This window comes from Carettochelys insculpta, chromosome 2 (genome assembly GCF_033958435.1).
Source record: "Carettochelys insculpta isolate YL-2023 chromosome 2, ASM3395843v1, whole genome shotgun sequence".
NCBI classification, from domain to species: domain Eukaryota; kingdom Metazoa; phylum Chordata; order Testudines; family Carettochelyidae; genus Carettochelys; species Carettochelys insculpta.
Window position 1 is genome coordinate 253,337,376 of NC_134138.1, and position 23,918 is coordinate 253,361,293.

Below are 23,918 nucleotides of genomic sequence, written 5' to 3' on the forward strand. Positions count from 1 at the left end.
AATGTAGAATTTACTTTATACATATAATTGAAAAGAATAACAAAATGATATTTCAATTAAACACCATATTTACGTTAATCTATATATTTACCCCCAACAAAAAAACTTAAGTCAAAAGAGGCTACATCTACACTGGCCCCTCCCCTAATTATTTTAATGAAGAAAGGTGCTTTTGAAAGTGGGCTTCCTTTTGAAGGAACCCTGTCTAAGCGGTTGTTCTGGAACAGTGAGTGGCCATCATTATGCAAATGAGGTATTGAATATACATATCAGCACATCATTTGCATTTTCAGTAAGCATTTTTGCATGCCCCTTTTGAAAGGGAGGTGCCAGGGTACACATAGCTAAGATGTCCAGAATTTGGTGACGGATAAGATTGGATAATATTTATAATAGTTAGAATAGTTTACATGTGAAAATTATAAGCCTGGTCCAAAAAGCTAGTGGACAACGTTGGACACTGAGATATTGCAGTCATTCCAGCTGAAGAATAGACCACCACTACCACCACCACAGGCTGAATCTCTGTAATCCGGAACTCTCTCTTCTGGCAAATCCCATAATCCGTCATAAATTTAGTTAGCTGGACAACCACTGTGGCCAAGTTTCCTGTGGTCCCATGAAGTTTGTTTACAGCTATCAATCCTGGCTCTCAGGTGACGTCTACACAAAGAGAAATCTTTAAAATAGCCATGCAAATGGCCATTTTGAAGATTACTAATAAGGCGCTGAAAAGCATATTCAGTGCCTCATTAGCATGCTGCCGGCCACGGGTCTTCGAAATTCTTGTGTTTTGCTGCCATGCGGCTCGTGCAGGCAAGGGTCCTTTTCAAAAGGACCCTGCAAACATCGAAATCCCTTTATTCCTACGAGCTGATAGGAATAAGGGAATTTTGAAGTTGGCAGGGTCCTTTCGAAAATGACTCGTCTGGACGAGCCGTGTGGCAGCAAAACACAAGAATTTCGAAGAGCCATGGCCAGCGGCATGCTAATGAGGCACTGAATATGCATTTCAATACCTCATTAGTAATCTTGAACCATTTCAAAGTTTTGTGCCAGTGCAGATGTGGCCTCAGTGTTTTGTACTGTTATTTACCTGTAATTTACCCTGAAATGTTTACGAGCTCCATGAACAGTGGAAGTGATGTTAATATTCTACAAAATACTAACCTCCCATCATCCGGCAAATTGTCTCATCTGGTGTGTGCTGAACAAGAGAGATTCAACCTCTACAATGTAACTTATATTACTATTTATAGGGTGCCAACTTTAGTACCTATGAACAAATGCCTTCCCTAGCTATACATTTTACAAAACTTAGATGCCTAAACCTCATATCCTGAAACTTATTACTACCTTGATTTTAAATAGTTTGGCCCTGAAAATGATAAAATTATCAGAACACGGCAACTATCCACGTTGAGGAATCAAACAAAAAAAGTTTCCATGCAACTTTGTATGATCAAGTAATCTGCAATACACTTGGTAACTTCAGTGATCAGAGTCTAATTCATTATTGGCAAGAGCAAAGACAGTTTTGAAATTGTTTAAGAATTGCTTAGTAGACACAATGCCCTAGAAAATATTTGTAAATATATGTCTAATTCACATTAGTTGGAGATACAGAATCCCTTCTCATTTGAGGAAATGCAAGGGTTCCTTACTGAATTTGAGTTCCTAGGGTTACAAAATATTTGATTTTTTTTCTACTGTGTCTTTGTTTTATGGGAAAAAGAACTCCATGAGGATTCTCTCAAGGATACCAATGTACTGCTGAACAACCAGCTCTACTATGCTCTGATAAAAGATGTAAAAAACACTCACAATATAAAAAATAGCGCATGAGAAAAATTACCTTGTCAAGGGCGCTCATAAAATGCTGATCACTATTCAAAACAGTGTTGATAAGTTGAACAAATTTACTATGTACTTCCAAAACGGACTCCACAAACTGAGTTGGCATCTAAAAAATACAAAATATAGAAAACAGATCTATTGAAAAATGCAACCGCTCAAATATGAAAGTGCAGAAATATTAACTGTAGTTTGTAACCTATCCTTTAAATCAACTTCCGTTCCCAATGACTGGACAATAGCTAACATAACGCCAATATTTTAAGAAGGGCTCTTGAGGCGACCCCGGCAAATACAGACCAGTAAGGCTAACATTGGTATGGGACAAATTAGTTGAAACAAACAGTAAAGAATAAACTGTCAGGCACATAGAAGAAGATAATTTGTTGGGCAAAAGTCAACATGATTTCTGTAAAGGGAAATCATCTCTTACTGACCTATTAGAGTTCTCTGAAGGAGTCAAACAAATATGTGGATGGGGGAGGGGGCCTGGTAGATACAGCATACTTAGATTTCTAGAAAGCTTTTGATAAGGTCCCTCATCAAAGGCTCTTATGTAAATTAAGTTGTCATGGGATAAGAGGGAAGATCCTTTCATGGACTGAGAACTGGTTAAAAGACAGAAAATAAAGGGCAGAAATAAATGGAAAATTTTCAGAATGGAGAGGGGTAACTAACGGCGTTCCCCAAGAGTCAGTCCTAGGACCAACCCTGTTCAATTTGTTCATAAATTATCTGGAGAAAGGGGTGAATTCTGAGGTGTCAAGATTTGCGGACAGTACTAAACTGCTCAAGGTAGTTAAGACCAAAGCAGACTGTGAAGAACCTCAAAAAGATCTCACAAAACTGAGTGATTGGGCAACGAAATGGCAAATGAAATTTAATGTGGATAAATGTAAAGTAATGCATATTGGAAAAAATAACCCCAACTATACATACAATATGGTGGGGGGTGCTAATTTAGCTACAACTAATCAGGAAAGATATCTTGGAGTCATCGTGTATAGCTCTTTGAAAACATCCATGCAAAAAAGCAAACAAGATGTTAAGAATCATTAAAAAAGGGATAGAGAATAAGACTAAGAGTATCTTATTGCCCTCATATGAAACACAGTACGCCTGCATCTTGAATACTGCGTACAGATGTGGACCCTCACCTCAAAAAAGCTTTCTGGGCATTACAAAAGGTTCAGAAAAAGGAAACTAAAATGACTGAGTGAGTTTGGAACGGGTCCCATATGAAGGGAAATTGAAAAGACTAGGACTTCTCAGCTTAGAAACAAGGAGACTAAGGGGTGGGTACGATAGAGGTACATAAAATCATGAGTGGTGTGGAAAATATGAACAAGGAAAAGTTATTTGCTTGCTCCCATAATTTAAGAGTTAAAGGACACCAAATGAAAATTAATGGACAGCAGGTTTAAAACAAATAAAAACAAGTTCTTCACATAGCACAGTCCACCTGTCAAACTGCTTGCCAGAGGAGGCCATGAAGGCTAGAACTGTAACAGGGTTTAAAAAAGAGCTAGATAAATTCATGGAGGTTAGATCCAATTAATGGCTATTAGCCATGATGGGTAAGGAACAGTGTCCCTATCTTGTTTGTCAGAGGCTGGAGATATGAAACAGTTTACCTTTCTTCTAGGAAAGAAAGCAAAGATTTCATCAGAACTGTAATAAGATGGGTTAACTTAGCAGCTGGAGGAAACTTACATTTTCCTGAGAAAGATTGCTGGTTGCTCTAAGGCCCTCATCATGGATATGGTTTTGTAGTTCCTGGATCATATGAGGTAAGCCACTTGACACAGCACGAAGCAGAGTGTACATATTTGCCATGTCTGCAATGAAGACATACTTTTTACACAATATACTTCAAAAATCCACTAGCCTAAATTAACATTTATGTACCACCATCAATTTGCATGGATTTTAATCAAATTAAGATAAAACCATCCCTTATCTTGAAAAATGTTCTGAAATAATAATAAACATTGAACATGAATGTACAGTGAAAGGCAGGAAAAGAAAGTATGAAGGTTGAGACAAATCACTTTTCACCTGATAACTAGTTGAGTTATAACCAATCTACATTAAAGCTAAATTGTGAGATTTCCAGATGGAAGTGGAGTAACAAGAGGCAGCAGCCCACTACGACAAAGTTCAGGAACCATTTATTTCCTATCTTCCTAAACCTCCATGTCAGCAGGTGATAGGTGGCAAATCAGGAGAGCTCTGGTGTTCTCTGCAAGGCTCTTCCTGCTTTGCTCCACTTCATCTTAGAGAACTTCCAAGCACGTAAGTGATAGTTTCCTAGGACAGCAAAAGGAATCTACCATCCAACAAAAAACTTGAAGAAAATGGAAATAAAATATTCAACTTTAATCCTGAAAATGTGTAGCAAGGAATACTTATAATAGGAAAGCTGCTTTATCCTTTTCTCCTCGGGATGAGTTTACTACAAGTCAAGACCAAGGAACACCAGACCTCTCAAATAATTGGCAGTTTAACCCTAAGCAAATTTTAGTTATGTTTTCCACAGTACAATACAGTGAAAGTAAATACAAATAAATACAGCAAATACAGTTTAAGCTTACAGTGGACAATACTACTGTTGTTAGTAAAGTACTCTGCTTACATTTTTATTTGTTTCCTAATACCTAATCTTATTTCTCTTCAGTGTTATGCATTGCTAGGTATACATCTCCATTAGTCAGAGTATTTGATTATCTGGCAACCTCCCAGTCCCAGGGCTGGCAGATATGAAACAGTTTACCGTAATCTGAAGAACATATAGCAAAAAGGCAGAATAAACTTCATTAATAGGCTAATCCAAGAAAAGGAACAATACGAATTGTCTCCATGCCCTGAAAGATTCTTACTGCTTTGATATACACTGCATCTTTCTAGCAAGAGGGCCCAGGTGTGAGCAGAAAGAACCTGTGGACTACAATTTAGAAAAGTTTGAGATTTGGTGAAATTTCCTCAGCCATACATTAAAAGGCAGCTATGCCTACACTTTGGAGCAAAAGTGTTGTCTGAGACTTGTTCTTCCCTACTTCCAAGAAAGCTAGAATAATGGGAGAAAGAACACATGTAGCTGGGGGTTCCACTGAATTGATACTGCATGTATTCACGAATTCCCAGGCTAGAAGGGAATCATTGTCATCATCTAGTTTCAGATCACAGAACTACTCCAAAATAATTTCTAGAGATTATTTTACTAATATCTAATTTTGATTTCAAATTTGTCAGTGAGGAAGAATCTACTACGATGTTCATTAAATTGTTCCAATGGTTAATTATTCTCACCATCAAAGAGACGCATCTTCTTTCCAGTCTTAATTTGTTTGACTTCAACTTCCAGCCACTGGATTATGTTAACTTTCCCTGCTAGACTGAAAAGCCCATTATTCATTATTTGGGATGACTTAGTGGAGGGTTGATCCTGCCTGAAGCAGGGGGCTGGACTACATGACATCCTGAGGTCCCCTCCAGCCCTATCATTCTATGATTCAACATTTGTTTCCTCATGTAGGAACAAGTCACCCCTTAAGCATCTTTTCTGTAAGCTCAATCACCTGAGCTCCTTGAGCTTAACCCTAGGAATACTATTTTCTAGTTCTTCAATTATTCTCACAGCTCTTCTCTGAATCCTCTCCAATTCATCAACATCTTTCTTGAACTACAGGCAACAAAACTGTACATAGTATTCCAGCAGTGATCACATTAGTGTCTCCTACAGAGATAACATAACCTTTCTACTCCTACTTGAATATTCCCATTTGCACATCCCAATATCAGTTTTGCTCTAACCAAAACAAACCTTGCCCTCTTTTGGTCCTATCTGATCCTTGTTTTGTATCACTTGTCTTATTTATTATAGAATCATAAAATTTTTGTAGAGGAAAGGTCAAAACTGTATAAAAAATTAACATCCACTAATGACAGACAAAACACCATGAAAAACTGACTGGCCAACGAGTAAATCTTACAAATTATGCTAAATTAAACAGATTGGATAGGTAAAATGGGAAGGAGACTAACTGGAGTTTGTCTGGAACATAGAGGCCTAGTGCAATGCCTATGCAGAAGGAAGATTTCCATCTGCTGAAATCATCAACTGCAACATTAAAAAAAAACAAAAACAAAAAACCCCCTACAGAACATGTCACATTTTGTGAGACTTACCACTTCTTTTCTCCTGTCTGATGATATTATGACATTCTGCATGCAGAAACTGCAAGTGATCAGCTACCATTCGCTGTTGGCATTCATGAATTACTTTGCCATAGGAGCTGGGGTGTAAGTATTTTCGGCACCGCATTTCTTCATCTTTTAATCTACCTAAAACCTACAGGCAAAATTTTGAGCTATAGAACAGACAACTACTACAGAACAGTTAAAGAGAGAAAAGGAGAATTGCATACCCATTTGAGAATTCAAGTATGAGTAGGGAACATGAATTTGTACAGGACACTGAGACTTTAGTTCAACGATAATTCAGAAGGAAAGGGGTACCTACTAAATCATTAACTTTGTTTCCTGAAGTAATTCCTATTCGTACTAGTGACTCCCCAGCTAATAACTAGGCAGAAACGTAGTTTGAGAGATCTAATGCTGATGACCATACACCTCCCCTTGATATTTTCTCCTGTCTTGACTTTTGTAAACCTGTCCTCTCCTGGTTGTCATCCAATGTCTTTTATTGCTTATTCAGCATGTCCTGAAGAGGATTCTTCTCATCCCCTCTCTAACTTTCTGTGAAGGTTCTCCTTCCTCCCCCACTCCCCTTACATCTGTGTAATTTCACACACAACACCTTCAGCTACTACCTCAGACCCTGATTTCTCCTCCTTGATGTCTAGCCGTCAGGTGCAAACTAACATGGCTAAAATAGAGCTATTAATCTGATCCTCTCTTCTCTCCCAGGCTGCATCTATACTACAAGATAAATTTGACTTGATTAACATTGATTTTGTAATTCTGGAATTAAAAAGTTCCAATTTGACCATCCTCACCTCCTGTGTGTACCTCATGAGGTTGACTCATTGCTGCCACACTCCAAGTGGCACACATCGACTGCTGCAGTAGGGCACTGTGGGAAACTATTCCACAGTTCCCTCATCTCTGTAGCATTCTGGGTACCCTTGTTGGTCCTAGAAATTTCTGTAAACTTTTTTGCCTTCTGTGTGGATGCCCTACCTTTCGGAATTTTGATTGGCATGGGAGGGCAATGAGGAAACTGCAATGTGGGAAGATGTCATTCTTCTGTAGCTGAATTCTCAACTGGCCATCCCACTGAGCATCTCTCCTGCTGTGACTGCATCCGATGCTTGAAAATAATACAGGAACCCTGACCGTATTCTCAAAGTTAAAAGAAAAAGGACAGAAAAGTCTAGGAAAAAAAACATTTTTGACCATTGAAAATAATACAGGGACCCTGAAAAGCATGAAGAGAAGATAGGAAAGTTTTCCAGAAAACAACAGTTGCTGATGGGAATAGTCTTTGGCTTTCTGGTGCACTCTAAGTCTTCTGTGGAATAACGGTGTTCTCAACTGGCCATCCACTGAGTGTGCCACCTTCCATCATTGCATGTGATCCCTGAAAATAACACAGGGGCCCAGACAGTATTCTAAAAAGTTAGAAGAGGATAGAAAAGTCTAGGGAAAAAAAACTGACTTTCCCCTTCACTACACAGATATTGCCAAGAGGGGTGATGGCAGTGATCTTATAACAAACAGGAATCTCAGCTACTCCCTCCGCCCCACCTCCCCCGGTTCTTCTGGGGGGGTCAAAGAATGAAGACAGATACAAGGTATTAGCAAAAAGATTTTATAACTGAAATATAAAACTGGTAGGTGTCTGCAATGGACAGCAAGCACCCAAAATTATTTTTGGCAAGGCATTGGGGGGTGCTGTGGTTTGCAGCTGCACAGCCACTTTAAATGCTGTAGTCCTTCCACCTATCTTAGCCACCAATGGGAGACTTCCCCCCCAGCGGCAGCAAGCCCCTGAATATCTTCCCTGCCCTTCGAGCCCAAAACATGCACAGTCTATGAAATGGTGCTGCTTGGCAGCAGTGTCAGCACTGAACAGCAGGCACATCCTTTTATTGGGTGGGGGGGCTACCCATACGATGTGGCTGAGCATGGGAAAGACCCAGATGGCGTGGCGCCTGTGGGGGAGGGAATGGGTTTCGCACACAAATGTAACCGCCGAGAAGAAGTTTCTCAATGTCTTATGCAAGCATGGCCCCCACAACAGCCTTGTTGCCACATGGTGTTGGAGGTGTGGGGTGGGGGGGACGGGGGGGCAGCAGCTGATGCCAGGCAGTACAGTTCAAAAAAGCATAGAGACACAACTATGAACTTCCTGCAGGGGTTATCTGTATGGGTAGTTGCGCTCACAGTGCTAATAGTAAAGAAAGAAAGATGTTTCTTAGACTACCATAAAAACATGAGCCCACAGCCACAGGCTTGCTGATCCTGCTTTGAAATTCATGTTTTTCCTGTTACCCAGTTAACTGGAGAGCAGCAGCCAAAGCAAAGCACTGAGGGGCATTTTGGGTTACATATGGGACACCTCTGGAGACTAAATAAATTGGATTTTAAGGCATGGCACTTCCACAGTGGCCTGTAATTCAACTTCTGAATTTGAGCTTGGAGCTATACCTATCAGGTAACTGTGATACTGTACTCTCAATATTAGTGCTGCCTAAAGCGAGCTAATGGTGTTTACAGTCAAGACAGTCATGTTAATATTGAGCTAACTGCCTTAAATTTGAATTTATCTTGTAGTGTAGATGCTGCCCCAGTCACTTCTTTCTCATTCCCTCTGGACAACACTATGTTTCTGCCTGTAACTCACACCAATATTCTGGTCCTAATTACACCCTTGAAAATTGCTGCACTAGGATGACAATTGCTGTAGAGAAGTTACTTTTAAAAGCTACGGTTACACATCACGCACATTTATCAGTTAATCAGAGTTTAATATCCACTAAGTGATTTGAAACCAAAAAGTAACATGAAGAGCATAGACACAAATATTTAATTAGATTACCATAACAGAAAATAATTGATAACTACCACAGAACAAGAAAGCATAAATATATACATAGCAAAAGATGTACAGTAATATAACAAACATGGCCAAGGGGAAGACAAACAGGGCAACACGGAACACCTTTCTGCTGTGCAAACAGCTAGTAAAATCCTCATATTTGATCTTGCCAGACAATTTCTGTTCTTTAAATACAATACATTTCATAAGCTGTTTAAGAAGGTTCCTGGAAAACCTCTCCCTATCCCCACAGTATCTATGTTCACTCTGAAATGGATACAATGTGTTCTCACTGACCAAGCTAATGAGATAGAATTACAGAAATATGTTGAAAGTTCAAAATAAAAGGCACTTGTTTAAATTTTGGGTCCATGTAGTTGTACATATGAAGCAAAATTAGTACAAAAATGTCTCTTCCAAAATAATTAACATGTGCTATTGTATTAAAAATAATTAACTTGTTCTGTATTCTGCCTCTATATAAATTTGACTTGTACCTATTGAATATACAAAAGGAGGGCTTCTTACCTTTTCCATATATTGTGAGCAGTTTGACTCTTGCAGCAAGTTTGAAGCTTCTTGTTTATAATACTCTCCTGTTTCATTCAGAAAAGGGCACTCAAAAATTTCCTGATAAAACTAAACGAGGAAAGTCTAATCAAGGACAAATAATACAAGGTGCTATATTATTAATATTCACAATTAAAAATACACCAAGCAATCATGCATTTTTACCTTTAGGGGGAATTTTTTCTTATACTGTTCAACATGAACAAAGGAGTTAATAACCCCATGGATTACTTTCTGGTTTGGGTCTTCTCCACAGCGATCACTGAAACAGGCAAAAACACGTTCCTAAGAAACTTTGTGACTAATAAAACAGACACAAAAGACACAGAACTTCTTGACACTGTACGGAAGAAGATTTTCTATTTTTTTTAATTTTATTAACCAAAGATAAAAATTCATCTGTGAATAAATGATGTATCTAGAAGGGAAAAGCAAAGTGCATTTAAGTTAGCCAGCAGAAAGCAACATCCCTTCTTTTATCTTTTCCCTCTCGTTCATTTGTGACATGAATCTCACATGGTACGCTGATTGAATTTCTCTCATTCCATGTAGGCTACGGGTCTTATTGTGATGCATAAGTTTGACGGCCCCCACAGAATAATTATTAAGTACTGGGTACATTGACAACACTATAAAAACTACATCAAAATGCTGTTCGTCAATGATCTCCAGGCTGTTAAGAAGCAGTTAAGTAAGTGAAAACCATTTATTTCTATCCAAATACTGGTGGCATCTTAGAAATTATGGAAGCCTCTTGGACCTATCACTTCACTCACTTGCACACTGAACAATGACCTCCCAAAGGTAGCCTGCATACAATCTACTCATCTCCATATTGGTCATTCCTTACTCCAATGAACCATCACCACTCCTTCCATGCTAAAGTGTTTCCAGGGTCTTACCCAGGGACAGGGATAGCTCAGTGGTTTGAGCATTGGCCTTGTAAACCCAGGGTTGTGAGGTCAATCGTTGAGGAGGCCATTTAGGGATCTGGGGCAAATATATTCCAAAAAAAAAAAAAAAAAAAAAAAGAAGTCAGGGACGGTGACAGGTCCTGCTGTGAGTGCAGGGGACTGTACTTATGATTTCTCAAGGTCCCTTCCAACTCTATACTACATGCAACCCAATTATGTAAACCTGTACCTGCTGGGATTTCCAAGAGCAGTGTTTGCTTCTCTTCAAAGATATTTTCAAGATAAGTGTTTGTCTTCCCCCCCCAGAGATAAATTGTCTTTGCCAGCACCATATCTCAAAGGCTTCAGATTTCTTCTTGGCAGCAGCATTTGTTCCTTAGGATTCCGCTCATAAATAATGGTGAAGAAAGCTTCAGCTTTATACCCACTGAACCTTTGTACAAGATACCATCGTTTTTTCACACTTTACTAAGGAAGACCATGGCTGGCCAAGCCATCACTGGTGACCTTCTAACGTTTTTGGTGTATATAAGTCTTATTTTTGTTAATCAGATTTATTTATCTGGGATCAGATCTATCTGCTGCTTTGACTATTCAATTGTTATGTCCACTTCCATCTTATTATTGTTTCAACAGACATCACTTGGTTTTTGCTAGATTCAGGAATAATCTGCGCTCCTCATTTTCACAGATGTGTACAATCATTGGATTGATGGCTGCAGCAAAATATATCCCATCACCATATCTGAAGTTAGTGTCCACCAAAAGGAAACCCAGCTCTTTCCACATTACCGAAAACCTTTGAGGGCTTCTCCCACAACAAAGTTCTCTGTACAAGTTGAAAAGACTTGGGGAAACAAATGGAAAGGATGAAATAAGAGACTCCTTGTCTCTCGCCCCGCCCAACCAAAGTTTAACCATTCACTGGTGGTCCACGGCTGTGCGCATCTTGGTCTGCTACTGACATAGGAAAGCAATGGTAAGTTTGATGAGCTGCTTTAGAATCCCCATATTTGCTGGTATCTTCAGAGATGTTCATGTCAGATGACAAACACACACTTTGAAAAAGGATCAATGAAGCAAAATGTCTACGTTTTCCAGTATGACATATTTGCAATTTGATCATGAGCCTCCCCCCCTTTCGGAAACCATCTTATCGTGGTGACAGCTCTCTTTCTACCATTCACTTCAAGCAATCCCGAATTACGTACATCAGTGCTTGAACTGCACAACAGGGAGACGATACAATAGTTACTGGACTCAAATATCTCCTCTCTTTGGTCATGGGAAAAAGAGACTCTCTTTCAGTTGTCTGTCCTATTTCTAGGCATTGATATACTGTTCTAAATTTTCCACAAGATCAATATAGTGGTCACCGATCATTTCTAGCAATTGTATTGGTACGGTATCTACTTATGAGAATACTTAACAGTGTGCACACTTTTCTCCCACAAGACTGATAGCTTTGTCTCTTCATAAAACAAAAAAAGTAGTCAAGTAGCACTTTGACTTGACTGCTTCTTTTGTTTTTTGAAGATACTGGCTAGTACGTCTCTCTCTCTGAAGTTTTGTCTCTATATTCTGTTTTCGGTCACTATGTATTGTAAAAGACCGAGGACAGACTGGTGAAGTAACCCACCCAACTGAGTCTGATATCATCAGCTTCAGATTCTGATACCTTGATGGTCTATTAAACTCTACTGCAGTGAAATATCAGTAGGAAGTCTGACCAGTGAAGATCTTCTATATTCTTGCTCTCTTTATAATCACCAAACGAAATAAAAGCCAAAGCCCATTTTTGATGACATAAGCTAGGAACAGTATTGGTTTGCCACTATACTGGCAAACATTTTAGCGCTTTCACTGGAGATATGCTATTATGAAATTATTTTAAAATGACCAAAGGACTGTGTTGCAAAGACAATTCATTTTGGCTCACCAAAACTGAGAAGGAAATATTGTAATAGATAAATGAATGCTATCTGGTTCTCATATTTCACTCCACTCCACTTCACAAATTGTTTAAAACAAACCTTTTTATATACAGATACTGTATTAAAATCATTCTTCAGAAGTGACAATGCCCACTCAAGAACCTTACAACAGTAATTGTCTAATAGGTATAATATGAGCACATATTAAACGTTTCTGAGCAAGGTAATCTTTCTATGGATTAATCAAATACTATATTGTAGGTAGTCCGTCGTGTCCGACAACGATGTCTTGAGCTTGCACAGGCTCATCAGTTGTGGACTCGCATGTGACTGAGGAGTCCAAACTTTGAATGGCATGGAGGTTCATAGCCGGGGGGCAGGGAAGGGAAATGTCCTGGCTCTTCTGATGCGGCTGCTGATGTTGCTTTCTTCCTCTCACGAGAGTCAATGAGGTGTATGGGTTGCTGCTCTTCAAAGTTGTCATACATATGTCGTATGAGACCATGCCAGCCTGTTCAGTCTTTTGCATGCTGCTCTAGCTGATCTGGTTTTAAATCAGCATGAGCAATGTCGGCCTTTATACAGTCTTCATACCTCGAGAGGCCTACCTTGATTCCTTTTGCCCTGGGAAAGCTCACTGTAGAGGAGTTGCTTAGGGATTCTGAACTCCTCCATTTGTATGACATGCCCTGTCCAGTGAAGCTGGGCTTTCAGAATCATGGCTTTGATGCTTGGGGTTCCTGCTCTTTACTGGACTTCCAGGTTCGTAACTCTGTCCTGCATTGAATGTGCAGTATTGACCTCAGGCTGCATGTGTGGAAGTGCTCCAGCAGTTTTGTGTGTTTTCTGTACAAAGTCCAGGTTTCACAGCCATACAGGAGACTGGTCAGGACTACAACCTTGTACACTTTCAGTTTAGTGGACTGTTGGATATTGTGCTGATTCAACACTCGCGCTCTCATATGTCCTAGTGCCCAGCTGGCCTAGCAGATTCTGGCATTGATCTCTTGCCATCAAAACATCACTTATGCACCAGCTTCCTGACCTACCAACTTGCATCAGTGAACGTCTGATCAAGCTCCGCTTCCCCCTCAACACCTCTTGCCATGTTACAGTCATCAGTGCTTATGCCCCCACACTGACTAGTAGTGACGAAGCAAAAGAAAGTTTCTATGAGGACCGTGACCATCTTGTGAAAGCAACTCCTCCTAATGACAAGCTTCTCCTGTTGGGTGACTTCAACGCCAGGGTCAGCAGGGACTGTAGGACCTAGAAAGGCGTGCTGGGGCATCACGGTGTTGCCAATATTAATGCCAATGGCTGCCTTCTGCTGAGCTTGTGTGCAGAAAACAACCTGATGATTACCAACACTCTCTTCAGGCAAGCTGATCAATACAAGACCACATGGATGCACCTGAGATCGGAACACTGGCACGTGATTGATTATGTCATCAGTCGCAGGTGGGACATTCGAGATGTTAAAATCACCAGGGCCATGTGGGGAGCTGAGTGCTGGACTGATCATAGACTAGTGAGATCAGTCTTGATGCTGCACATCACACCACTGCATCACAAGAAGCTCAAGGTTATCAGACCTTCCTTCAACAACCGGGAAAGAGAAGTTACTCACCGTAGTAACGGTGGTTCTTCGAGATGTGTCCCCGTGGGTGCTCCACAATAGGTGACGGCTTGGCTGGCGCCGCAGATTGGATCTTCCAAGCAGTTTCTGCCGGACCGCACATGCGCTGGTGCGCGCCGCTCCCTGGCGCGCTCCCGGCCATGTGCGCGATCCGGTCCCCACCAGTTCCTCGACCAACCGCCTCAGGTGCCCCTGCAAAACACTAACAGAGATCCGAAGCGGGGAGGATGGGCGGGAAGTGGAGCACCCACGGGGACACATCTCGAAGAACCACCGTTACTACGGTGAGTAACTTCTCTTTCTTCTTCGAGTGTCCCCGTGGGTGCTCCACAATAGGTGACTACCCAGCAGTAACCCAAGATAGGTGGTGGGTAATCGGATTAAGTGCAGCTGGTCCCCGAGAGGACCGCTGCGGAGAGACGGGTATCCTCTTGGAATACCCTGTAAAGGGCGTAATGTTTGGTGAAGGTGTCGTAGGATGACCAGGTTGCCGCTCTGCAAATGTCTTTCAATGCAACGCCCTTGAAAAAGGCTGTTGATGCTGCCACCGCCCTGGTGGAATGAGCCCTGGGAGTGGCCGACAAAGGAGTCTTTTTGAGCTCGTAGCACATTTTTATGCAGGATACAATGTGCTTTGAAATTCTCTGCGATGAGAGACCTTCTCCTTTTGATTTGGGAGCGAGGGAGACTAGGAGTCTATCCGTTTTCCGGAAGGACTTGGTCCTGTCTACGTAGAAGGCTAGCGCCCTCCTCACGTCCAGGAGGTGTAGGCGCGCCTCTTCGCTGGAGGTATGAGGCTTTGGATAAAACGAGGGTAGAACAATAGGTTCATTGATGTGAAACTCGGAAGAAACTTTGGGAACAAAGGCTGGATGCAGCCGTATGGTTACCGCCTCCTTGGAAAAGACAGTGCAGGGTGGCGTTGCCATGACTGCCGCAAGCTCGCTCACCCGACGAGCCGACGTAATTGCAAGAAGAAAGGTCGTCTTTATTGTAAGGAGGCGAAGGGGAACCGTGGCCAAGGGCTCGAACGGTGGTCCCATGAGTGTGGTAAGCACCAGGTCCAAGCTCCACGAGGGTGGAATTGGTTTCCGAGGGGGGTAGAGGTTTACCAACCCTTTGAGGAACCTGGTAACCATAGGGTGGGCGAACACCGTGTGCCCCCCATCCTCATGTCTGAACACCGAGATGGCGGCAAGGTGGACCTTTAACGAGGATAGCGAGAGTCCTGCTCTCTTGAGGTCCAGTAAATACTCTAGAATTGTAGGTATAGGCACCGAAAGGGGGCCCAGCTGCTTGGTAGAACACCAAGCCATGAAGCGAGTCCATTTTTGTTTGTAGGTTTTCCTAGTGGAAGTCCTCCTGCTACTTTCTAGGACTTGCTGTACTTCCACTGTGCATGTGCTCTCTAGGGAGCTGAGCCATGGATTAGCCACGCTTGCAGTCGCAAGCTTTGGGGGTGCGGATGCACTATGGACCCCTGGGCTTGCGTGAGCAGATCCGGCGCCACCGGAAGAGGCATCGGTGGGTGGTCCGACATGCGCAGGAGTAGGGGGAACCATTGTTGGCGATCCCACGTTGGGACCATCAGGATCATCCGAGCCTTTTCTCTCCTGGCTTTTTGTAGAACCTTGTGGATCAGCACTGCGGGGGGAAATGCGTAAAGCAGGGGGCCCCCCCACGGGATCGCGAACGCGTCCCCCAGGGACCCCCGGCCCAGCCCTGCTCTGGAGGAGAATCGTGGGCACTGTTTGTTGTGCTGAGTGGCAAACAGATCTATTTGGGGAAACCCCCATGCGTGGAAAATCGGCCGTAGTAGATCGGGACGGATCTGCCACTCGTGGGTGAGCGCAAAACGCCTGCTCAACTGGTCTGCCTTCACGTTGTGCGCGCCCGGCAAGTATGAGGCTCTCAGGATTATATCGTGGGCGATGCACCAGTTCCATAGGCGGATTGCTTCCACGCATAAGGTACGGGATCGAGCTCCTCCTTGCCTGTTTATGTAAAACATGGTGGAGGTATTGTCTGTACTGATCCCGACGACTTTGCCTTGTATACGGTCTCGAAAGTGTTTGCAGGCGTTGAACACTGCGCTGAGCTCTAAAACGTTGATATGTAGAGACTGTTCCGTGGGTGACCACAGTCCTTGAGCCACCTCTTCGCCCATGTGCGCTCCCCACCCTATGAGGGAGGCATCCGTAGTGAGGAAAACCAATATTTGCGGCTGATGGAAGGGTACCCCTGTTAGCAAGTTCCCGGGGTTTACCCACCATTGCAGGGATTCGCGCACCCCAGGTGAGGGCGACACCACCCTGTGAACGGTGTGTACTGCCGGCTTGTATACACTTGCCAGCCAGTGTTGCATGCTGCGCATGTGCAACCTGGCGTTCTGTACCACAAACGTCGCCGCTGCCATGTGGCCCAGCAGCTGCAAGCACGTCAAGACCGGCACTGTAGGGCTGAAGGTGATGACCTGCACGAGGGAACCGATGGCTCGAAAGCGAGCCTCTGGTAGGTATACTCTCGCCGAGACCGAGTTTATGCGAGCCCCTATGAACGCTATGTCCTGTGAGGGGTCTATCTTTGATTTTGCCAGATTGATAACCAGGCCAAGTGAGGAGAACGTGTTTGCTGTGACGCGTATCATGCGGAGGACCTCCCTTTTCGAGGTCCCTTTGAGCAGGCAGTCGTCCAGATACGGGAAGATAAACACCCCCTGTCCGTGCAGGTAGGCTGACACCACTGCCAAGGTCTTGGTGAAGACTCTGGGGGCCGAGGAAAGGCCAAACGGTAGGACCTTGTATTGGAAGTGTTCGTTGCCCACCATGAACCGGAGAAAACGCCGGTGAGCCGGATGGATGGTTATGTGGAAGTACGCATCTTGTAGATCGAGGGCTGCGAACCAGTCTCCATCGTCCAGTGCTGTAAGGATGGAGGCAATCGTGATCATCCGAAAACATTGCTTGCGTAGATACCTGTTGAGGCCACGAAGGTCTAAGATGGGCCTCCAGCCTCCTGTCTTTTTCTCCGTCAGGAAATACCGAGAGTAGAACCCTTTCCCTTGCAGTTGCTCCGGCACCTTCTCCACCGCCCCTAAGAACTCGAGGTGGGCCACCTCCTGCCTGAGCCTGGCTACATGGGAGGCCTCCTGAGGGTGGGGCTTGGGCAGGGGTCGCGGCGGCGGGAGCGACTGGAAGGGGATGGCGTACCCCGTGGCTATGATCTCCAGCACCCATTTGTCTGTGGTGATCCTTTGCCACTGGTCGTAGGATGGTCGGAGGCGATGGTGAAAAAGCCGTTTCGGATGATCTTGTGCAATGGTGGTGATGGCGCAGCCCTGGATCTGTATGTCAAACTTGTGGCCTTTGGCCCCGCCCCGAGGACGGACGGCCCTGTTGTGAGCGTCGCCTGGGGGTTCTGTACTGCTGGTGCTGCTGATGCCGCCCTTGCTCGTAACCCCTGTGATACTGGGGGCGCTGTTGCTGGTACTGGTACTGCCTTTGCTGTGGGTAGTACCTTTTCTTTGAGTATGGAGGGGTGTAAATCCCCAGGGTCCTGAGTGTGGCTCTTGAATCTTTACTGGAATGAAGGACCGAGTCAGTTGATTCAGCAAACAGCTTCTGCAAGTCGAAGGGAAGGTCAACTATCTTTGCTTGCAGATCTCTCGGTATACCCGAGGTCTGGAGCCAGGACTCCCGTCGCATCACCACTGCAGTTGCTGTGGAACGTGCTGCCGTGTCCGCAACGTCCAAAGCAATCTGAACTTCCATCCTCGCAGCCGCGTAGCCCTCTTGCACTATGGCCTTGAGGACCGGCTTTTTGTCCTCTGGAAGGGAGTCCATGAGGGAAGTTAATCTGGCATAGTTGTCAAAATTATGGTTCGCCAAGTGCGCTGCGTAATTTGCCATGCGCAACGTTAAGGTGGAGGAGGAGTAGACCTTTCTGCCGAACAGCTCTAGCTTCTTGGCATCTCTGTCCGTTCCCCCTGTTTTAAATTGAGATGTTTTTAGTCTTTGTTGCGAGGACTCCACCCCCAAGGAGTTTGGCTGGGGGTGGCTAAACAAGAACTCCATGCCCTTCGCCGGCACGAAGTATTTCTTATCCGCTCTCTTTTGAACAGGCGGAATAGTTGCAGGGGTCTGCCATATGGGAGTGGCGGACTCCAAGATCGCTTCATCAAGCGGTATTGCTACTCTGGAGGAGGCCGGGGAGCTCAAATTTTTAAGGAGCTTATGATGTTTCTCTTGCACTTGTGCTGTCTGGATGCCTTGCGTGAAAGCTACCCTCTTAAACAGCTCCTGAAACTGTTTGAGATCGTCCTTAGGATGGACGTCCCCTAAGGCCGTGGCCTCATCCGGGGAGGAAAACGAGGAACCGCTGGGGTACATTTCTTTGGACCCTTCCGGTTCTTGATGGTGATGGTGCGCCCTCTCGCTGGAGGTATGCGAGGGAAAATCTCGTGGGTCTACGGCCAGTCCCCCCTGGGACGTTTGGGTCTCTGTCCCCGATCGCGATTGCCCTCGGAGGTACGAGGTAGTATGTGGGGATCTTTCCCTGGTAGATTGCCGATGGTGTCCATGCCCCGCGTGGTAGGGACGACCATGGCAGTATAGGCACTGTTCCTGGGAAGGTGACCTTGACCATTCCCTTTGCACGTACCCTCTGTGTCTGGGAGAGGGGGATCGTCGAGACACTGGAGAGAGCGATTTTGCATAATAGTCCAGCGTTTCAAAACCCAGGAAGGGTGAGGGTGGTGCCAGCCATGGGGAGGCTGATTGCAGGAAAGGAGAAGGGGGCTCCGGGTAGGCTAGGGGGGGCCCCTGCCTTCTGGTTGGAGTCTGCAACATGAGCGGAGGGCTGTGAGAAAAGAGCTCCACAGCCCTGTCTGGAGAGGGGCTGCAGTGCCTCCTCTTGTGTGCAGCCTTTCCCCTCCCTAAGGGAGGTAACTCCGCCCCCTGATGGGCGGGGGATCCTGGCCCCGTCGGCACCGTGCTAGGCACGCTCGAAGGCGGTGCCGCACGTGCGGAGTGCTTCTGTGCCTGCAGGCTACGTGCCTGCGCGCTCTGCACCGCCGGTTCCCCGGGGGTCGGTGCCGCTGCCTGCGGTGCCGCCGGTACCGGCGCTTGCTTAGCCGCCGCCCTGCCTGCGGTGCGGGGCGGCTGGCTGATCATCGGAGGCTGAGCCGCTTCCACGTGGCTCTCCGTGCCGCCGCCGATCAGCTGTTGCTGCGGCTGGGGGCTGCTTGCTCCTCCCGTCCCGCTCACCGTTGCTGCCGGCAGGGATCGGGTTGGAGAAACTCTCCTCCGTTTTTGCGCTGATGGAGTGAGGGAGGCAGCTTTTCTTCTAAGGGCCCCGGAGGGTCCCTCCTGCTGCGGCCGCTCCGGCACGTCTGGCTGGAGGGCCTTGTCAAGAAGCAGCAGTTTAATCCTCATCTCCCTGTCTCTCCGTGCTCTTGTTGTTCATTTTGCACAGAAGGCGCATTTTTGTGCCACATGGGACTCCCCCAGGCACCTTATGCAGAGACTGTGCCCATCGGACACTGGCATCGCCTCTCGGCAGGACTCACATTTTTTAAAAGCCTGAGGAGGACATTGTTGGTGAGTCTTTGAGTTTGTTTATGGGTACTTAGCACCCTCTTTGTGCTGTTTCCCTGTCCGATGGCCTGCCTCAGCAGGAGGGCTGATGGCCCTAGCTCCCGGCCTCCGGCGCTTGTTACTGGGACTGGCTTGAGCTGTCCCTCCGTAGCTTGTTTGTTGTTTTTTTTTGTTTTTTTTTTCCCCCACAAAATAACAACCGGCTACTTATGGTAGCCTAAATAACTGAAAACTTTAAAGAGAAAACAATTAAAGTCGTTGAATACACTATGTGGCTTTAGCCTAGTCGGATTCCGTCTGCAGCCGACGGCGGTTGAGAGGAACTGGTTACTGGGACTGGCTTGAGCTGTCCCTCCGTAGCTTGTTTGTTGTTTTTTTTTTTTTTTTTTTCCCCCCCACAAAATAACAACCGGCTACTTATGGTAGCCTAAATAACTGAAAACTTTAAAGAGAAAACAATTAAAGTCGTTGAATACACTATGTGGCTTTAGCCTAGTCGGATTCCGTCTGCAGCCGACGGCGGTTGAGAGGAACTGGCGGGGACCGGATCGCGCACATGGCCGGGAGCGCGCCAGGGAGCGGCGCGCGCCGGCGCATGCGTGGTCCGGCAGAAACTGCTTGGAAGATCCGATCTGCGGCGCCGGCCAAGCCGTCACCTATTGTGGAGCACCCACGGGGACACTCGAAGAAGAAGCTGCAACATACTGGTCATCGTGAGAAATTTGCATCCTGCCTTGATGAAGTGCTAACGTCCCATGGACCTCTGACTGGAGACCCAACACAAAATGGGACCAGTTCAAAACCCTGGTGACAGAGTCAGGCAAGTCAACACTAGGACCGAAAGAGAGAGTTCACCAAGACTGGCTTGATGAAAATGACGAGGCCATCATGAAAATCTTCGAGGAAAAACAGAACGCATTTCTGCTATGGCAAAACGATCAGTCCTAATTGTGATTGTTTCAAACACCTTCAGAGCCAGGCACAAACGGTACTTTGCAAAACGCAAGATGAGTGGTGGGAGAGTAAAGCTGATGAAGTCCAACACTACGCTGACACCAAGAACTCCAAGATGTTCTTCAGTGCTATGTATGGACCGTCAAAGCCAAGCACTACACCTGCCTGTCTGCAGATGGCATTATTCTTCCGAGGGAGAAGAACAGCATCAACAATAGGTGGAGAGAACACTTCAGCAACCTTCTCAACAGACCCTCCATTGTTGACCCTGTGGCCCTAGCCCAGATCCCTCAGAAACCCACAACAGACCATCTTGACCTGACTCTCCAATGGATGAGGTCAAAAAGGCAATCAGCCAGACCACCTCTGGCAAAACCCCTGGGATGGACGGTATCCCTGCTGAAATTTCCAAAGTGGCAGAACCAGTGTCACTTGAAGCCTTTCACAACATCTTGATCAGAATGCGGGAAGAAGAAAACATGCCCAAAGACAAAGGATGCCACAGTCATCTCGCTCTTCAAGAACAAGGGCAACAAAGCTAACTGGAAATGACCGGGGCATCTCCCTTCTCTGTACTGCTAGCGAGATCTTGGCTTGAGTCATCCTCAACCATTTGATCACCAGCATCTCAGAGGAGAACCTACCAGAGGCACAGTGTGGTTTTCGCCCAGGCCGCAGCACCATTGACATGATCTTTACTGTTCGTCAGGTCCAGGAAAAGTGTATAGGGCAGAACTTGGATTTGTACGCTGTCTTTATAGATTCTAATAATAAATGTATTGATAAACCTACCTGACAAATTTCTTTACCATGCATTTATCTTATAGATCAAAGAGTGGGTCAAATAAAAAAAAACCTACAGATACCACAAGACTATTGTACATTTGAACTTGCAAACACTGCCACAGTTGAATTTTTTAATATCTAATAAGGAAACTGCATAACATTTAAAGTAGAACACAGGGAAACTCATATCAAACACACTTGTACTACGTTAAGAACTAAATTTGAGTGATGTAATGACAAGACAACAGTGTGTTGCTCACTGCATAACTGACGAACAGGTACCTTTAAGGCTCATGATAAAATAGTAATAAATGCTGGCTGTCCTTGCAAGGAAAGTATATGTTTACATTACATGGCCTTGAAAATAGAGAATTAACGTGACGCTGCATTGAACTAACAAGAAAGAATGCAGGAACAAATCTCCAATTACTAGCTCAGGTTCAAAGTTCTATGAATAACTGTGGTTAAAAAGTGGTTTTAAAAAAAAAACTTTTGAGTACCTAGCTCTTAAGCATGTATTCCCATGCATATCTGCTGGCTTACTAGTAATTCTTGTGTGCACTTATGCCAGTATTCAGCATTGCAAAAGCAAACAATTATTGAAGAGCAACATATGTGGCAAATTGTGGCAAATTTGTTTGTATGTTTATACACACATTTGTAATGATTATGAAATTATACCATCAAGAAGTTTGTTTTTTGAACAAGCTGTACCTTAAAAAACCTTTAAGGCTTATTAACTAGTCCAAGTTGATATGGAAGTCACTGACTTAGAATATGGAAGACTGAAATGCCATTCTTGCATTTATTTTTCTGAGTGCTACTGAATTCATAGGTTTTCTTTTAATGGTAAGAAAAAAATAAATGGTAATATGTAATGGTAAGAAAATATAAATACCTCAACAACTATTAGCTACTTACATAGCTAGCTAAAAGGCTTATGTCTATGCAATTAATAGAACAATCTGTAACCTAATTTAAGTCAGTTTCTATTAATTACTGTTATCTGAACTAGTACTTCAGTCCGTTTCAGATTATTTCCGTGTTTGGGTATTTCATACTTGAATTTTCCTCACAATTCATGATCTTGTCTGCTTCCTGCTGTATTCAAACACAAATGCAAAAGTTGACATTCAGCTTGCCTTGTAGAAGTACAGCTTGGGCTAGAGGGGGGGGAACAAAGCGTGTTACACTTAGGATTATTTTTAAGTCTTCTACTTATATTTTGCTGTCTTACTTTAAAATTAATACTCATTTACAAGCTTTTTTTATTTCTTTAAACAGACTGTCATTTGTATTTAGTTAAAACTACAAATATAAAAACATGTACAATTTTAGTCAGAGGTCTTTATTAAATACATAACTAAATTGTTCCATTTGTGTTGCACTAAAAATATGCACATTTATGGTTATTTTTCTAAAGCATACTGACAAGCAATAAAAACCATTTCCAGCATATCAACAGTTTAGGTGAAATACAAGAAAGACAAGGAAAGTCAGGTATTTTGTTACTGACTTCTCTGTTCGATTGTCTGGGCTTGTCTATACTAAGCGAAACAACAACCTACTCAGGCTCAATCTTCTGGAGTCGATTTTGTGTGACTGATAAACATATGGCAAAAAAATCACTCTCTCTGGGGTTGGCAGTCAACCCCTATGCTCCGTGCTTTTGCGTGGAGTAAGGGAGGTCTATGGGAGAGTACAGTAGACCTCCTACTTATGCAGGGGTTGCGTTCTCACAACTTCCATTTAAGTCTAATTTCCTAGGCAACTTGGGGGAGACAGGAAACTCATGAGGGCACCAGCCCTGGTCAGTTTCCTGGCTCCCCTCTGCTTGCAGAGCCAGATGCCCTTATCAGCTTACCTGCTCCTGTAAGGGGTAGCAGCTGAGAGCCTGACTCTCGGCTGCTGCCCTTACTGGAGCAACTGCCACCTCTGATAGGAGCAGGGAAACCTCTCCTGTCAGGGGCAGCAGTCACATTAATCTGAGACGGGCAACTCAGATGCATGTATCTCAAGAGTTTACTGTATAGAGACTAGGTCTGTACTAGTGGAATAAGTTGGTTATGATAAATCGACTCTAGCTACTCAAGTGCCATAGCTAAAATTGCATAACTGAAAATTGACTTATTTCCCTAGTATAGACTTAGCCGCAGAGTTGGGTGAAAGCGATTGAGCATTCAGGTACATATCCCACAGTTTCTCCTCCGAGTATTTTCTATGGTAGCCGAGCGTCTGGCTGTAGATAACAGGCTTCTTGGGGTGTTTGTAGTCTATGCATCTATGAAGATAAGCATGGTCACCTGTGGGTTTCTTATATGTAGACCTCTCTAAGGCTCCACACCTAAAGCTGATTATGGTGTCCAGCAAGTTAATGCTACTGCAAGAGTTTAATGGATGGGCAGAGGCTGCTGAAGCTGTCGATGAAATCTATGATGGAGCTTGTCTGTGCAAAGCATGAAAATATCAAATCTCAGGCATATCACTGGTTTATGATGCAATCATGTATTAGGTCTTCAAGATGATCCACAAAGAGGCTGACATATTTGGGGGCCATTTGGTACCCCAAGGCAGTTTTGACTCTGTTGTTCAATGTAAAATGTTGGGAGG

At 44.3% G+C, this 23,918-nt stretch overlaps 1 protein-coding gene across 4 annotated transcripts in view; it reads right to left on the reverse strand.

The window, feature by feature from the left end:
* Positions 1-23,918, reverse strand: part of CUL2 (cullin 2) — a 107,347-nt gene that overhangs the window by 35,351 nt on the left and 48,078 nt on the right. For all 4 annotated transcript variants that reach the window (XM_074984985.1, XM_074984987.1, XM_074984988.1 and 1 more), the window contains 5 exons: positions 9,653-9,749; positions 9,446-9,556; positions 6,043-6,205; positions 3,568-3,692; positions 1,856-1,963 (listed from right to left, as the gene is read on the reverse strand). In XM_074984985.1, the coding sequence (XP_074841086.1) occupies positions 1,856-1,963; positions 3,568-3,692; positions 6,043-6,205; positions 9,446-9,556; positions 9,653-9,749 (604 nt within the window). The remainder of the gene's footprint in view (positions 1-1,855; positions 1,964-3,567; positions 3,693-6,042; positions 6,206-9,445; positions 9,557-9,652; positions 9,750-23,918) is intronic.